Source organism: Aquila chrysaetos, chromosome 19 (assembly GCF_900496995.4).
Source record: "Aquila chrysaetos chrysaetos chromosome 19, bAquChr1.4, whole genome shotgun sequence".
In the NCBI taxonomy this organism is placed as follows: Eukaryota; Metazoa; Chordata; class Aves; order Accipitriformes; family Accipitridae; genus Aquila; species Aquila chrysaetos.
Window position 1 is genome coordinate 10,296,171 of NC_044022.1, and position 18,075 is coordinate 10,314,245.

Consider the following 18,075-nt stretch of genomic DNA (forward strand, 5'->3'; position numbering starts at 1 on the left):
GTGACAAGGAGCTACAGTTAACAAACATTCTTTATTGTCTCAAGACATTATCGTAATTTGACATTTTTTATTTGTACTGTACAAAAACTTGCACTGAGTCAAAAGTAATAGAAGCCCAGTTGTCTGTATCAATAATGATGTTTTAAGAAATTTTAGAATAGCAGTTAAGGAATTCATCCACTTACTGATAAATAAGATGTAACAGGTACCACTCATCATTTTGATCAGAGAGTGTTTAAGGCTTTGTTCCCAACACAATTTGGGCCTACAACTTCTCTATCAATATTGCAGAAGCACCTCCTCCTCCATTGCAAATTCCTGCAAGACCATATTGTCCTTGTTTCAATGCATGGGTCATGTGAACAACAATTCTTGCTCCAGACATTCTAAATAAAAGAAAAAAAATGTATATAGCTTAGTCTAAAGGAAATTAATCTTTATTTGACCCACATAGGACAGTTGGTAGAATATAGTACTGATTCACTGGAGGGGGAAAAACCACCAACAAAAAGACCAAACAAACCCTTTCATCTACATTTAGATGTAATACAGGTTATTCTTCTCTAGCTGCAGTACTTAACAAAAAGAAAGATTCTTATACATACAGAAACTCCATGTTTATCAAAAGTTCCTTCTGGAAGTGGCCTCTAAGTCAGTCTGTATACTACAAAGTATCTCTACATGTAGCAAAGCCCTCCCAAACAAGGTAACAAATCTACCACAAAAATCAAATCAATAGTAACAATTACTTTCCAACAGGTTTTTTATTTGCTTACAACCTGATATACTGCAGTATCCTACTTTGATCCACCTAATGTGCAAAATCAGACATTTAAATTCTGTCATTAGACTGTCAAAATTAACTTTTAACACACACACACACAAAAAAAATAATATTCCCTCCTCAGAATGTCAGCATGTCTTGCAGGATTATGCCTTGATTACAGCTTGTTATGAACCATGAAGTACTCCTACTTGTTCCTGATGTACACCATGGTTACTTCACATCTATATTTACTCAGAGGTTTTGGAATGGGTTTTTCCTCATAGAGCAGCACCATGCAGCACGATCACTCTTAGGGAGGATGAATGGGATATACTGAAGTCATGAGTCAGTTACAGCTGTTGGGGAACACAGCAGGTGACCTAACTCCTCTAACCAGATGACAGAACTTCAAACAACAGACCCACCACCATCCCCCAGACTATCCCTGTCTGCTGCATTAGGTGCTTGGAGACTTTTGGATTCATTGCCAAAAATGCTTTGACAAGACCTGGAATTTCACTTTGCTCATGTAAGAAACATAGAAGTCCCTGTACCATATCCTTCACTATTTTCCCAAGTTTACCTGTAAATTTTATTAGCTTAACTACTTGATTAATTATTATTGTTTATTCTGTCATGTTAACAGTGATTTGGTTTTAATACTTCATAAATCCATATAGCTATGGTAACAAGCAAGCTCTTTACAAAAGTAGGTGATAACTAACTGTGAAAAGAAAAAATGGGATCGTGCTATTTTCAAGGTACCCTGAAATTTAACACCTGAATTAAGTCACCATGTACTTGATAGCAAATTTCTAGTAGCCTTCCTACTTGCATTAAATTTGAGAATAAAGGTAAATGTGTTAGCAGTATGTCTAGAAAACAATGCCTCTGTGCAGAACAGAAACCAGCGCTTTACTTACCCTATTGGATGTCCAAGAGAGACAGCACCTCCATTAATATTTACTTTCTGTGGATCAATACCCAGCATTTTAATATTGGCCAGCACCACAACACTGAATGCTTCATTGATTTCCCACATTGCAACATCTTCTTTTTTCAGGCCTGTCGCACTTAGAATCTAGAAATAAAAATAATTACTACTGTGAAAAAATTAGGAAGCTAATTATAGAAATAATTAGGTCTATTTTGAAGTCGGTGATTCAGGCTGCCCATAGTCTGATTCAACTTCACATTTTGGAACCCCTTTGTCAGGTGGGAAAAAGCAAAACTGAGGTACTGAAGCACAAACTTGTGTTTTCACAAAAGAAGAAATGGAGAGTACCCTGTGCCAAGAATACCTTTTCATCACACTTATGCTAAGACCACTGCTACAGTAAGTACATTTAAACGGATATAGTATTGCCTCATGCCATATACTTGTCTTCAGTTCCTTTTTGAACTAGTCTATACTTGTATAACCATATTTATTTTCCCTTTTAGCCATACTAGCTGCAAAGCTTCAAAAGTGTAAACAAGCCCAAAGCAGTATAAAACAATATTCTCTTTCAAAATAGGTGTGAGAAATTTGTTACTCCAAAAATTGCATTCTAGCCTTGATCCTCTGAAAAACACGTGTTCCTTCATATTTATGAAGTAATCATAATTTTGATCCTAATTACAGGAAGATCTGCAGAGGGTTGAACCAATGATCAGTGCTAAGGAAGTTTGTTGTTTTTCAAAAAACACTCAGTTTTATTCCTACCTTGGGAACAGCATGTGCAGGTGCAATTGGGAAGTCAATAGGATCAACAGCAGCATCTGCAAAAGCTGTAAAAATTGCAAAAGCTGTTTAAAGACCTTTTGTTTTTACCACACATGATTTTTCTTCGTGCAAGCAGCAAACCCAGCCAAGATGGAAAAATTCTGAATATAATGGTCCATGAAATAGATACATATAAAGTTTAGTGCCTTAAGTGAGCCACATAATAACATTTTCAGATTTTTAATATTATTCCATATAGAAAATTCTGTTTATGATCAAAAGCCTGCTGGTACGGCACTTGAAATTTCAAGCACTGTATTGAGAAGATGCAGCCATAATGCCCAAGGGCTCAGCTTTTCTATCCCATGAACGTCAGTCAGATAAGAGGACTCCCAGTCTGAGCGAATACTATGGGAGAATTTTCCAGGACTGTACTCAAAGATAAAAAAAGAAAAATCTTACCTACTATCCGTGCCAATGGTTTGACTTTCAGTCTCTTGGCTGCCTCTGTAGTCATCAGCACCAAAGCCGCTGCTCCATCATTCAGAGTACTGGCATTAGCAGCTGTAACTGTTCCTAGAAAAGGGAAAGCATTGTTTATACAGAGGGGAAGTGTGATACAGCTCACCTACTTCCTGTCAGTGATTTTTTTTTTTTTTTTTTTTTTAACCTTAGGCCCTTGAACATAAGGTCTCAACAATATGGTGATATCTGTTGCACTGAGGTAACTAAAAATAAGTTGTGTTTTTTTAAATCAGTTTGATTAGACAAGTACAATCACATGTATTCGTATCTTCATCCAAGTGGCAGTTTAGATCATGCCTTCCATGTCAGCTGCATTGCTGGCATTAACACAGAATTCCAGCTCAGAAAGGGTTGTGAATGAGTGGCAACTTTGATTTAGCCAGAAAGATTTATCAATTACAGAGTCAGGGAAGTAACAGGCAGCTATGTAAAGGCACTCCAGCTCCCACGGAAACAAAAGCTTGTACTTGGTGGAGACCAAGGCAATAGCTAAATTGAAACCAATCTATTTCACTCTTTTAATAAATGTCCAAAACAGAGGTTTTCACTGGTTTAAAGTTCTTGGACCATCTTTTAATCCAAGCCAGTTCATGCTGTTCTGAAGCATGTTTCTTTATCTTAGCAGACATTTAAAAGTTAATGGACTACTGTTGGGCATTCAAGCTCTTGTGAACAGTACTCTTCACTATAACAAAGTATCCTTGCACTTGGTAGAAAGTTAAGCAGTTGGTTTAACAATATTTACCATTTTCTTTTTGGAAAACAGCTTTCAGTGTTGGAACCTTACTAAAATCAACACGTTTGTATTCTTCATCTTCTTTCACTTCTGTATCTGGCTTCCCTGAAATTCAGATTTGGTTTAGTATTTTATAGAACAGTCCAACCTTAAGACATTCTAACACAGTACTTTGATTAAAAGCTGCCTTATTTAGACAACGTATTTCAGTAAAAAAAAAATGTAAACACATGTAAAATGCATGTCAAGAAATGTGGTTACAAAAACTGAAAAAAAATTATTCCTTAATCCAATTTATTCACAGCAAATCCATTTATACTTCCTGGTGGCTGAATGAAAAGGGAGAAAGAACATATCTGTAAGGTAATTAACAGGGAAATTAAAACACAGATGTCCTCAAGCCATACTAGCTAAATTCAATAGCTAGTCTTCCACTTACATAAAAAAGGAAGAAGATATGGTATGTAACATTAAAGAATAATTTAAAAACAAAACCAGATCACAGGTCACTGACTGCTATTCACCAGAAAGCCTGCGTAACAGAAAATTCTTAGCTAATCTAAAATTAGCATTCCTGAGATCTGCATGTTTAAACAACACAATTTGCACTGAACACAGACAATGTTACAGCTTTCAATGAGAAACACAATTCATTTTATCACACCTTTCCATAATACCTTTTTTTGAAATAGTGACAGGAACTATTTCATTTTTCAATATTCCTGAATCCCAGGCTGTTTTGCTTTTAGTGTAAGAGCCTATGGCGTAAGTGTCTTGTTCCTCTCGTGAAATAGTAAACTTCTTCGCAGTATTCTCGGCACAGTTGCCCTTGGAGAAAACCAGGCACGTTAGGTTTGGTATTTCTGGAGATATGAAGTAGAAATGTAACTGAAAAAGCTCAACCGGCAGATTTCCAGAATTGAATATGACTAATATTTTGTGTCCATTTCTAATTTACACAGTCATGATTAAACAGTAACTTCTGGGTTTGGAATATGATCTTAAGATTTATTTAGCAAACGTTTTCTGGATCCAGATTATTAAAGGCATGAAGGAACTTTCCTTACAAGGCTTTTTTTTATGTTAAAAAAACTGCACGCAAAGGTAAGTTTTAAAGTGCTGAGGGCTGATGTCATCAGAGACTAAAGATCATTATTCAGCCACAGAACAGTATGTTCACATCATCTTACTAGTGTTTTCATTCCATTATTAGCTTGCCTAGTCCAAAGGTTACAAGAACAGGTCAACACACAGGGCTTACTTAGCCTTCAGGATCCGATACTCTAAAAACTATACAAATAGAAGTATGTATACCTTTTGTCTAATAACTGGAATGAAGTAAGTAAGAATGAAACAATCAAATAATTTTATATATAGGTCAATCATAATTATATGATCATAATCCATTACCAACACTGTCTAAATACCTGTGATGACCAAAAAAAAAAAATACTCATATAGTCAGCCTGAAAGATTTGTTCTTAAACAGGTTTTGTTTCACCTCTCTTTTCTGTAGAAAACTCAATGAATCAACACAAACCCCTTTAGTACCGTGTTCCTCCAGTTCTTCACATAAGCAAGTTCACTTCTATGCAGTTAAAGAATTTAAAGTCTTCATAGCATAAGCAACTTAGTCTATTGCCAAAACATGGACAAAAGTAAGTTCCTAAAGCCTTCCTGTGTATTCTCACTGTTAAGGTTTTCCAAGCAACCTACAGCTGCTGTAATGAAGACAAAAGGTTGTGAAATATTGTCCCAATCTATTAAAACTTTCTGCATTTCAACCAACTCCTAGAGTTTTTCCCCCCACATACAGACACTAGCAAAGCCACTATTTACATTCCCATAAAAATCCTCACAATTAAACTCCGTTTTAGCTGAAATGCAGGAATGGATTTCAACCAACAGCCTAAGCAGAGTGCACCATACTGCAAAAAGAATGAACACACACAGAAGCAGTGAGGTCTGTATCAAATATATGGATCACAGTAGAATGTTCTTCATTACATGTTTTCCTGTACACCAGCAAGAACACTAACTGATTAATCAGAATACCTGACAGTTGTGAACGACCACAGGCAAAGGTCAGAAATATTTGTAAACTGAAAGTAGTCATTCTCTTTTCAAACTGTTCTTCCCTGATGCTTGTTCTTCGCTATCTTCATATCGGTTGTTTTTGAAACCCATCCTAAGTTTGCAGTTGTTTGTCCAATTTAAGTTACCATGCTGATGAGTAAGCGTATCAGCTGACTCAAACCTTCCAATGGAAGATACGAGATATGTACATTGAGGGAGGGAAAATAAACGTTAAGAGCCTGCTGAACCGTAGAGTAGGTACCCTCAAAGACGCCAAGTAACTTGATTGCTCTCTCCCACAGACAGAGCAACAGCAATCTATCAGTAGCAATTTTTTTTTTTTTAAATCCCTGCTCTAGGCTGTTCAGACTTCAGAGACATAAATATTAACACAGTTTGCTATTCTGTTTTGGTCTTCTGTCTAGCCCCTCCATTACAGTTACTACAGGAAGCCTGGAAACAGAAGACTTATTCCTCCTCCATTAACGTTACTCCTCATTTCTAGGTTTGCTAGATGAAGCAGTTTCATAATAATTACACGCAAGCTCTTCAAAGCTGCATCAGGTCTATGGCTGATACTTTAGTACTGTGCAGGAATATTTACCATATGGATATGGTTATAAGCATCTGTCAGCCCATCTTTTACTATCAGGTCTTCCAGCTTTACTCCTCCGTAAGGTGTTGATCCTCTGCTCATTGTATAGGGAACATTAGACATGCTCTCCATTCCACCAGCAACCATTACATCCTGCTCAAAGGAAATGAGTTAAAATTACTAATAATGCAGCGTGTTCTCTATGACTTCTTATAGGAACAAATATTAGCAAAAGCTTAAGCATGGACACTATATTTCTGAGGAATCTTAGATAAAGATGAAAAAAAAAAATCTTTATGCATTTAAAAAGCAAACAGCAGGAACAACAGCTGAAGACAGTTAATCCACCCTGACAGAAAAACTGGACTTTTGTCATGTATGCAGTTTTAGAAAGCCGCAAGAGCCACATCAGTCTCTTGTACTTTTATTTCAAAAGCTTCCAAGATCAAATTATAAGTTTTGCTTTAAACAGTTTCTTTTTCTGTAAATTTCTCACTTTTGTTCTTCATTCGCAGCTCCATATCCCTATGGAACAAGCAACAGTCAGAATCTAAGAGACCGATAAGAACAGACAGAGATTTACAAGTACCTGCAGTTTTACATAATATTGTTTCATCTTACTGTGTAAAGAGAGATGACTTATAATACAGTTTTATCATCTGAAAAGGCCAGCAAAAAAGAAGAGATGTTAATAATTAGTGATTACTGAACTTGAATTAAGCTGAATCATTATGGGCATTTATAAATTAGTATACTTTTCAAGCTGAGACAAAGCAAACAAACAGAAAACATACAAACAATAAAGCTATAAGGACCGTAAGTACACCTACTGTTCATCAGGCTATACCCCCAAAATCCCTAGGATCTCAGCATGTGAAGAATACACACAGTTGGGTTAATACATGGCATATTTGAAATATGGATAACTGTAGGAAAAAGACACACACAGCAGTGTGAATCTTTGAGAGTTCAATAGTGCTGTTAATATAAATTCAAAAAGATTTTACATCAAAACAGCAATAAGAAAAAGATGAAAGCTTTCTTGGCTTATTTAATTTAAGACTCTGAGAAATAATGGTTTGGTTCAGAATAGATCATAAACTAGATCCAGGAACAGTGACGTGAAGTAATAAAGAAAAGAAAGGTGGGAGACAAACTGGAAAGGCAGATAAATCGGAAAGGCAGTTGAGATATGGAAGCAGCAATAGATCAGAGGAACAAGAGTCCCTGGCATTTCAATTGTGTAAAGTGAAAGACTTGGAGACAGAGTTAATACAATTGTTTATACGATGATGTATGCTGACTCAAGCCACTGGTAACCATCGCTGACTTTCACACCAGATACCTCACAGTCTGCAACCAGGAAAAACAAACAAATACCAAAACCCCCTGTAATTTATAGCTCTAAGAGACTAATAACTGGCCAAGTCTCTGCTTTTGCTGAGCCTGGCAGCACAGCATGTATGATTAGTTCAGCTGAAAACTCCAACTATATTCAGAGCTCATGGCCTGCATCTGTCAAACCAAGAAAATGCACAACCATTCTCACAAAGTAATTGGATGTAAATTACTAAATCCAAATGTAGCTGTTTACACAAATATGCTGGGCCTGGTTCAAAGTCCAGTGACAAGACTTCCACCGACTTCAGTAGGCACTAGACAAAGTGCCATTCTCTGCAGAGCAAGGCCAAAGCAATAAGTAGTTGCTTAACTAAGCTATACTGTTATTTTCACAGAAGGGACAACAAAACTTAAATATTTTACTTTTGTTCTAAACAAACAAACAAACAAACAAAAAGAATAGTAAGTACATTTCTCACTTATGAGCCGCTTACTTTGTAAACAAAAATATGTATTGAACTGACAATATTTTCACTTCAGAGAAGGGAAAATGTTGCCAAAACGCTTTTGAGTATGGAATTAAAAACAAAATTCAAATGTCTGTCTTCACATTCACACTTCTCCCATATTCTTTGCTGCGTAGCATTTAACAGCTTGCTGAAGATGGTGTATTCTGCCATCCTCCCATTAAGTGATACTATTTTTCCCCATCGTATAGAGAATCTTAGAACACAGTTGGCAGAGATGAGCAATTCCCCTCCATCAGGCTCTCTTCAATGAAAATGCTTATTCAGCAACAATAGATTCCTCTTCTTCTAAAACAATTAAAAAAAAGCCTGAAACATCTTTAAAGTACTTGGAAACAACATTGCTTTAATATGTATATTTAATTCATTGAAGTCTTGAGAGTGTCTGAAAGTCAAGATTAAATGTATTTCATCAAAAAACAAGTCTATAAAAATTTCTTCATTTTTTCAAACCAGAAAGGTTGAAAATTCCCTTAATTATTTTTTGGGGGTGGGGGAAGAGCAGAAGGAAGAGGATGTAAATTAAAAAAAAAAAAAAAAAAAAAAAAAAAATCCAGCTTATTTGCTCAGCTCTAAAAATACATCTGACAATTTCCTAACTATAATACTTACAAATTTTTTCTGTTTTAAACAAAAACACACTTAAGTGACTACAAAATTAAGGATTAAGGTTGCATAAGCAAAACAAACCCTTGCTAATTAGCTTTATTATCCCAAGGCAAAACACAGTCCCAAAGCAAAGAGCACAGTCATTAGTAGGACAGGATCTACAACATTAGTAGTGTGTTTTTTCCATAAAACAGCACTAAAATTCACATACCTGACTCCCACACATCAGGCTTTGGGCTGCCATCATGATCGATTTCATTCCTGAAGCACAGACTTTATTGACAGTTGTAGTAGGAGTACATATTGGTAGACCTGAGTCAAGGAAATTGTACAAACAACTATTATTTAAAGGGTAGACTAATACTTTATTGGTGTCTCAGCAATATTTCATATGGGACCAATTTTTATCTAAGCCCAGGGTGTCCAGCTTGCACTATTTAGCCTGCCAGGGCAATTTATCTACCCTCGCCCCTAGTTACTATCCTTCTTGGAGACTCTTGTTGTTTCTCCCCTTCCAACAACAGACTTGTGGTAAGGGAGCAAGCAAGTGAAGAATCAGAAAGACAGCAGCTCCAGAGCTGCTCCAAAGCCTCCCGACACTCCAATACCTGCCTCTAAGAAGCATTCAAGACTAAAAAGGCACAAACAAGCTATAGAATTTAGCAAGTGGCAACAAGACAGACCCCAGAAATACAGGGACTCTAAAAACACGCAATACTGAACAAGACCAAAAGTGCTAGGTGTCAGTGTCATTCACATGGTCATTATTGAGTTATTATTGTTATTGAGTGTTCATTATAATAGCTTGGGGCTCTGCTGTGTGCAGCTTGGCTCAAGACCATTGCATCACTGCCTCCACCCTAGGCTTGCTCTCCAGTATTATGGCTCTGCTACCAGCACATCACCTCCATACCGGCAGTGAGATGGGGAAACTAGCCAGGGGAAAGAAAAGAGCTGTATTCATCCCTTTGCCTCACATGAAAGCACTTCCTTCTCTTTCAAAAAAGTACAGGGACAGAGCCAAGAAAGTATCCAGTTCTTCCCTGACCCACAGACTTTTCTAGAGTCACACTAAGGTATGGAATCCCATCCCCACAGCAAAAGGGAGAAGAAAATAATTCCTGCACCCCAATAACATTTGTTCTGCAGTTAACATTATAGCGTGAATCCTCCCAGTGACAGCTCCAGACTCCATGGGAAGATGAGTGTAATGACATACTCTTATCTGCAGTTCAAGGAAACTTACTGACCCCTTATCCAGTAAGGCTTAAGAGTAATGATACACTGAAGAAAAAAAGTCTGTTTCATGAAAGATTCAAAGAGCAGCATCCATCATTAGTGTAAAGTGCTCTGGAAGTAGAGGCCCAGTCTCCAGTATCGTCTTCTCCAGGTTCTGCAAACACCATAGGCAGTAACATCCATTGTGCATATGAAAATTGATTCCTGAGGATGCACAATTAGGCCTGCTTACGTGAGTACAACATACACCCTTCACCCACCACAGAGAAAAAAAGCATACACAGACTGCGTTGACAAAAGGCTGGGGACTACTCTCTTTTAACTCATAGCTCAATAATCTACACTGTCTATATATAAAGACAAAAAATCTTTAACCCCGGTATCAAAAGAATGAATACCTGCACCCAAGACTGCTTGTCTTGCTGGAGCTTGTCCTTGTCCAGCCTGCAAGACATTACCCATATAAGCTTCTTTCACTTCTTCTGCAGGGATGCCTATAAAACAACATTGTTTCAATTCAGGGTTCTTTGCATGGAAGATGCAACTCCCTTTTACCAACCTTCCCGTTGAAGTTTTCTGTCAAAGACTGATGAAATGTGCCATGTCCAACCTGTGTGCTAACAGCACACAGGCCCCTGTTGGGGGCATCCCAGATCTCTACCCTCATATTCATGGAACATGGTGAACTGGTGACCCCCACAGAGAATTCCCTTGCTACCCTGCAGAACAAGCTACAGTTAGCTAACTAAAGCAAACATTTCCAAGTCTCACTAGTCACCTGAGAAGCTCAATTTCCATGGATGGTTAAAAGCACAAAACTTTCTACCTCCCACAATTATGTCTAAAGAAACAGTTTTGTTTGTTTGTTTGTTTAACAGGGGTGAGCCAAGGCCACAGCTAGCTGCCACCAGACAGAAGAGGCCTGCTCTCCTGCTGCATCTCTTGCAACAGCCCTGGTGTTCTTGTAATATGCTGTTTCAAGAAGCCAAATCTGTAGAAAATTAACCTACCTCTCCCCCCAAAAGACTTTTTCTGCTAATTTGAATCCATCAATATACTCACAGGGGTGTCCTACAAGCATAAGTACCCATGTGAAAACTGGGCAAGGAAAGGAAGGGCCACTGGTTTCACCAACAAGTAGGTTTTGCATCAGCTTAGGTGTGTCATAAAACCCCACCACAGAAAAACAACTAGCATGTTCAATCAGATACAGATTAGCACAGATATCCTTAAGAAATATTCTGCTCCTAGAAGCAGGACTTCATTCAGATTGAAACAGAGCCCAACAGTCAACTTTACTTAAATACCATTTGTGGATAAAGACTTAAGAGTGCCACAGGAACAAAAAATCCAGGACCTTCTGTTTACCGAGCAATTTAAAAGACACAGCCTGATACTGTTCTGAGCCACTTGAGGTTTTCTTTGTCACAGAAAAAATATTTACATATACCTGCTCTGTCAATTGCTCCCTTAATTGCAATGGAACCAAGTTTAGTGGCTGGCAATGAGGAAAGAGATCCTTGGAAAGATCCAATCGGTGTCCTTACAGCACTTGCTATCACCACCTCCTAAGAGGAGAAGCATGGAGTAAAAGTCACAGTCTCTCCCACATATGCACACACATACCAATATTTTTTTAAATTTATCCACTTTTACTCTTTCATTGATGTTGCAGCTTCCCTTTTATCCTGCAAATGTTTCAGAGCACTAAAATAATCTTTATTAATGCATGCAGCATGGGGAATAAACATAAGGAGATCGGTGTACAGCTGCAGGACTACAATCTTAGGATCATGGAGCCATGGTGGGGTGACTCCCATGGCTGGAGTGCTGCCATGCGGGGATACGGGCTCTTTAGGAAGGACAGGCCAAGAAGACAAGGGGGGGGCTGCGCTTTATGTGACAGAACAGCTGGAATGCATTGAGCTCAGCCTTGAGATAGATGATGCTTGCGAGAGTCTCAAAGGTCCTGGAGCAAAGGGGAGTCAAAGCAAGCTGGTTAACGTTCAAGGATTACCCCCTCAAAGCTCAAAAGCAGCCCATTCCAACAAGCAGTAAGTCAGGTAAAAATGCCAGGAGGTCTGCATGGATGACCAAAACTCATATACAAAAAGGAAGCATACCGAAGGTGGAAGCAGAGACAGGGAACCTGGCAGACACTGTCTGAGCACGCAGGGATGAGGTTACGAAAGCCAAACCCAGCTAGAATTTAATCTGACAAGGGATGTCAAAGGCAACAAGAAGGGCTTCTGGAAACAAGAGGAAACCTAGGAAACAAGAGGAAGTCTAGGGAAAACATGGGCCTGCTGCTGAATGGGGCAGGGGACCTGGTGACACAGGACATAGAAAAGGCTGAGGTACTGAATGTCACCTTCACCTCAGTCTTCACTAGTAAAACCAGCCTTCAGGAATCCCAGGCCCCAGAGACCAGGTGGAAGGCTGGAGCAAGGAAGATGTACCCTTCATGGAAAAGGATCAGGTCAGGGAATACTTAAGCAAACTGGACATACATAAATCCATGGGCCCTGCTCAGATGCACCCACAAGTGCTGAGGGAGCTGGCCAATGACTTTGTAAGGTCACGCTCAACAATCTTGGAATGGTCACAACAATTGTGAGAGGTGCCCAAGGACTGGAGAAAAGCAAGCATCACTCCTATCTTCAAGAAGGGCAAGAAGGAAGACCCAGGGAACTACAGGCCAGTCAGCCTCACCTTGACCCCTAGGAAGGTGATTAAACAACTGAGACAAGGGGAGTCAAAAGAATCTCAGTAGATATAATAAAGGGGGATACTACCCCCCCGTGCTGCCCAGTGCTGAATGAACATACCTACTTTACAATCTCACTGATCGTGGAGTCTGTTTGTGTGCGTCGCAACTAATCCTGGAAACTGTTTCCAGGAACATGAACAGCAAGAAAATCATCAGGAGTCATCAGCATGGATTCACCAAGGGGAAGTCGCGCTCAAACAACCCGATAACTTTCTACAGTGAAATGACTGGTTTGGTAGATGAGGAGAGAGCAGTGGACATTGTCTGCCTAGACTACAGTAAGGCTTTCAACACTGTCTCCCATAGGATCCTCATACAGAAGCTAATGAAGTGTGGGATGGATAAGCAGACAGTCAGGTGGACTGAAAACTGGCTGAACAGCCAGGAACAGGAGGTGGTAATCAGTGGCAAGAAGTCTGGTTGGAGGCCAGTAATTAGCAGTGTTCCCCAGGGGTCAATACTGGGTCCAGTCCAGTTTAACATCTTCATTAATGATCTGGATGATGGGGCAGAGCGTACCCTCTGCAGGTTTGCTGATGATGCAAACCTGAGAGGAGTGGCTGATACACCAGAGGGTCGTGCTGCCATCCAGAGGGACCTCAACGGGCTGGAGAAATGGGCTGACAGGAACCTCATGAAGTTCATCAAGGAGCAGTGCAAAGTCCTGCACGTGGGGAGGAACAACCCAGGCATCAGTACATGCTGGTGGCCACCCAGCTGGGAAGCAGCTTGGAAGAAAGGAACCTGGGGGTCCTGGTGGACACCAGGTTGAACATGAGCCAGCAATGAGCCCTTGCAGCAAAGAAGGCTAACGGTATCCTGGGCTGCATTAGGCAAAGCATTGCCAGCTTGTCAAGAGAGGTGACCCCTCCACTCTACTCAGCACTGGTGAGGCCACACCTAGAGTGCTGTGTCTGATGCTGGGCTCCTCAGTACAAGAGAGACACGGACATGCTGGAGAGAGTCCAATGAAGGGCCACAAAGATGATTAAGGGACTAGAGCATCTGACATACAAGAAAAGGCTGACAGAGCTGGGACTGTTCAGCCTGGAGAAGAGAAGGCTCAGGGGCACCTCATCCATCTATATTAACACCTGAAGGGAGGGTGCAAAGAGGATGGAGCCAGGCTCTTTCCAGTGGTGCCCAATGACAGGACCAGAAGCAATGGACACAAACTGACACACAGGAGGTTCCCTCTGAACATCAGGAAACACTTTTTTGCAGTGAGGGTGACTGAACACTGGAACAGATTGCCCAGAGAGGTTGTGGAGTCTCCATCCCTGGAGACATTCAGAAGCCCAGGTCCCAGCGTAATGCGTAAGCAGTAGTTTAAGACACAGTATGACATTCAGCTCTATACCTAGTAGCCCCTCAAAACAGATTTACTCTTATTTTGCCTCTTAGCTTTAGTGCTACATGAACATGTCTACCTGCTAACCCTGTGAGAGTAGCATGAGGACCTGGCATCAAAAAGATGCACACTTCAGACCTCTAGCTGCCCTGGGCAGCTACTGAGAAGCAGCAATGAGTACCTCCAACTGTGCTGGTTTCAATGGAAGTTAGACACAAGAAATTAAACAAACAACAAAAAAGGCAAATTATACTTGTTTAAAACTAAGAAGGTCTGTTTCTGTAACCCCTTCTTCATCATGATTGACTTCAGTGATAGTAACATACTTGTCCTCAACCTTTACGTTGTAACAGCAAGTTGCAGGATAACATACAAATAACCTCAAAGGGATAAGTTAGCATCAGCTGTATTTTCCAATAACAGGTAGATAGTTACATTAAGCTTAAGTTATCTGACACACTTGTAACCTATTTTGTCCCACACTACCTAGCAATTAGCAAACCAAAATAAGAAAGAAAATCTGACTTTTATTCCAGATTTTGCGGTAAAGTGTGACTGGCACAAGTCACATTGTGTTCAATGCAGATTTTTTGTGATAACTTTTTAAAAACTTCAGTGATTAAGAAACAAATTTAAAACAGTCATTTATTGCAGTCAGATGGTGCTTTATACTTACATTTAAAGTACGCTGTGATGCATAGCCACGGCTTGTATACTTCAAAGCCTGAAAATAAGAAAGCCAATACCATGATGTTTCAGTAAGGTACCATTTTCATAGAAGTCATTATTTAAAAATAGTATCCAAGAAACACTGGAAAAAATATTAAATTAAAAATCATAACATGCCTTTTAAAAAAAGTGTAGACCAGTACACAGTCTCACCATAATACTTGTGATAAAATATTTTCTGAAAAATAAACAGATACTCCTTTAAAAACAAGAAACAATGCATTTTGGCTGAGTCTGTTATGTACACATATAAGTCTAAACCAGGGAGTGAGTGGTGCTATCTTGAAAAAGTTTACTAGTCCCTCTGTCTGCTTCTCTGGACTTTGGTTCATTCAGTCCTATCATTAACTTTTTAAAAAAAAAAGTGGCAGTTTGCATCTACAAATTTATTTCATTGGCATTTCACAAAAAATGAGGGTAATGAATTCAGAATGCTACAACAAAACATGACAATAAAACAAAACCAAGGAAAAGAAAAAAGTATCACCTGAGCAGGCTAAATCACCAACTACTAGCTTCATCTAATCAAGCAGCATAAAGATACAGAAATACATCTGTAGGTATCACTTCACGTATTAAGAGAATGATATTTCCATTAGTGGTTTAAGCCACTTTCTTAGCCATTTCCTTAGACAACATTTCAGCACACTAGAAACTTCTGATCATTACTGAATTACAGCTAAATAAATACAAATTAAAAATAACCACTTAAGGACACCACAAAACCACCATCAATTTTATAAATCAAAGAATGCCTTCTGGTATTGTGCCTACAATATGAAAATTTAGTCTCTTTCTCTCTTCATTTGACAACCTTCAAGTAACAAAATACAGATTTTTTTCCTACTGTTTTTCAATTAGTTCTTTTGTTGTTTTTTTCCAGCTCAGGTTGTAATAGCCAGCAAAAAGTTTAAATTAAACTTCTCCCTGGAAATGAATTATGTCCCTGCAGGGCTTTAATAACAGGGCTTTCAAGGGTCAGTGTCAAAAAAAACCCTAGCAAAGTAACATGCCCTTACTGGACAACACCTGAAGTGTAGTAAACTGGACAAACCAGACAACAGTCTTCTAAGCGTAAATGGCATCTGCTAGTAGTGTCCATGCTGCGTCAGTTACAGACTTCTTAAAAAACAAAACAAAACACTTCTACAGCTGGTAAAACACAACCTTCAGCTTTCCATACGGCAATACAGATGCAATCCAGCGCCATGCAGATGTTTTACCTGCCCTTTTCTTCCTATACAGCTCTCTGTACCAGTAACGGGATCCCCGGCGCTCCAGGCACCCCTACCAATAAAGTCAGCAGTGCCTCAATACAACCCTGCACAGAGGCTTTTTGGGCAGGAGCGCTCAGTATCTCACCTCCCAACCTACCTTATGCACACCATGGCAGTACATTTGCCTACCTGATTCCTCTCCTGGCCCTGGCTAGAGAAAGCCTTTGACGGCTGCTACGCATCCTTATGGCTGAAGCGGGTAACAGATGGATATAGGGACTCTGTAGGGCAACGAATTAGGAGGGAACGAGCTGAAGAGCCGGCGAGGGAGGGCCCTGGCCAGCCCGCTGCACCCCCAGCGCTGACAGGCGGTGATGAGGCAGTGGAAAAAGCCGCTCTCAGGATCGCGGCTAAAGGTCCCGCCGGGCTTAGCGCGGTACCCGCCACCCGGCCGCCGGGGCCGGGGAGAGGGGGCGGGGAGCCGCCCTTCACCGACCAGGCGGCTCCGGAGCGGCGCGGCTCGGCCCGGCCCGGCCCGGCCGGCCTCGCAGGCCCCCGCTCCCCCGGCCGAGGACCCGCTCCCTCCCCTCAGCTCCTAGCCGGGCCGGGGGCTGCCTCCTGCCGCGCAGCGCCGCAGGGGGGAGGGGAGGGGCGGGGAGCGGCCTTCCCCGCCGCAAACGCAGGTGTGACCTTGGCCAAGTCCTTCCGGGCCCGGCGGCGGGGCCGGGGCTGCCGAGGGAGGGAGAGGGGAAGGGCTGGGGCCCGCCCGGCGCGCCGCCCGCCTCACCCGCAGCAGCTCCGCGGCCGGGCGCCGCCAGCACAGTATCGCCACCGCCGCCATGCTCCCGCCGGCCGCCCCCCGTCACCTTCACCGCCGCCCCCACCTCGGCCTATAGACGACGACGCCCCGCCTCCCTCCCAGCTCCCGTTGGCCCTGGGGCCGGGGCGGGGCGCCAACCCCGTCGCTGCCATTGGCTGGGCTGGAAGGCGGGCCGCGGGGCTGAGCAGGGAGAGGGCGGTGCCTGCCCTGCGCTTGAGGTTGGGCGGTGCGCGGCCCCTGAGGCGGCCAGGGCGGGCGGGCAGCTGGGTACCCCGGCGCTGGGGGACGCGCGTCCCAGCGGTGCCTGGCAGCTCCTGCCGCCGACCGCGGAACCTCCGCCCTCGGTGGGAACCCCTTCTGCAGTGACAGGGGCATTGCTTTCGTCGCCGGTGCTGCCGGTCGGGGACGGGGTGGGGCGGGGGCGCCGCAGCCCGCCCTGAGGAGAGGGAAGGGGCCTGCGGAGAGACAGCCCCGGGTGCGGGGCGGACAACCTTGGTTTCCGTGCTAGGAAGACAAATGGCTACTAACGACCGGTATGAAGACGGCGTGGGAGATCCTCGCGGGGCGAGAGAACCAGCTCCCCGGGTTGTCCCCTCTCCCCAGGGAAGGCAAAGCAAGACCGGGGCTGTGCTCCGCCGAGCCTTGGCCCAGCCCCTCGCCCAACCCACGCTTCAGTGTTCAGCTGAAGTGAGCCACAGAAATTTATCCCCGTGTGGAACCCATACCAGAAACATACCTGCGCAGTTACAAGGTCTGTGGGGATGCAGGTACTGGAGTATTTCTGAGTCTGGGGCACTTTGCATCCGGCGTGCCCTTGTGCTGCAGCTGCATGCTGTTTTCAGAAAAGCCAGCAACTTACTTCCCCTTGAACTCCTTCCTGTCTAGCGCTGGCATAAACATCTAACAGTGTTACCTCAGGATTCAAACCTGGCTGAGAACCGTCTCAGCAGCTGCCTTTACAGAAAGGTTGGTACCTGCCTGAACCCAGCTCAATCCCAGGTTGCCTATACCTGTTCCACAGTCTTCCCTGCACTTTGCTTTCCCCCCCTCATGCTCTCTGCCTCTGAAT

General features: G+C 42.0%; 1 protein-coding gene and 1 long non-coding RNA gene across 3 annotated transcripts; one reads left to right on the top strand and one right to left on the bottom strand.

The window, feature by feature from the left end:
• Positions 1-12: 12 nt before the first annotated feature.
• Positions 13-17,083, bottom strand: ACAT1 (acetyl-CoA acetyltransferase 1). Of its 2 annotated transcripts, XM_030042454.2 has the most exons (12): positions 16,974-17,083; positions 14,917-14,964; positions 11,570-11,687; positions 10,518-10,613; positions 9,092-9,192; positions 6,413-6,556; positions 4,410-4,560; positions 3,742-3,837; positions 2,934-3,047; positions 2,472-2,536; positions 1,690-1,847; positions 13-386 (listed from the first exon to the last, which is right to left on the bottom strand). In XM_030042454.2, the coding sequence occupies exons 1-12, from the start codon at positions 17,025-17,027 to the stop codon at positions 266-268; spliced, it is 1,266 nt and encodes a 421-aa protein (XP_029898314.1). In that variant the 5' UTR covers positions 17,028-17,083; the 3' UTR covers positions 13-265. The 2 variants fall into 2 exon arrangements, with proteins under 2 accessions (XP_029898314.1, XP_029898315.1); XM_030042455.2 differs by lacking the exon at positions 11,570-11,687 and having other exon boundaries at positions 16,974-17,033.
• On the top strand, positions 1,846-3,868 carry LOC121232457. Its single transcript, XR_005930914.1, has 2 exons — positions 1,846-2,102; positions 3,147-3,868. It is a non-coding gene; the product is annotated as an uncharacterized LOC121232457 (long non-coding RNA).
• Positions 17,084-18,075: the final 992 nt, after the last annotated feature.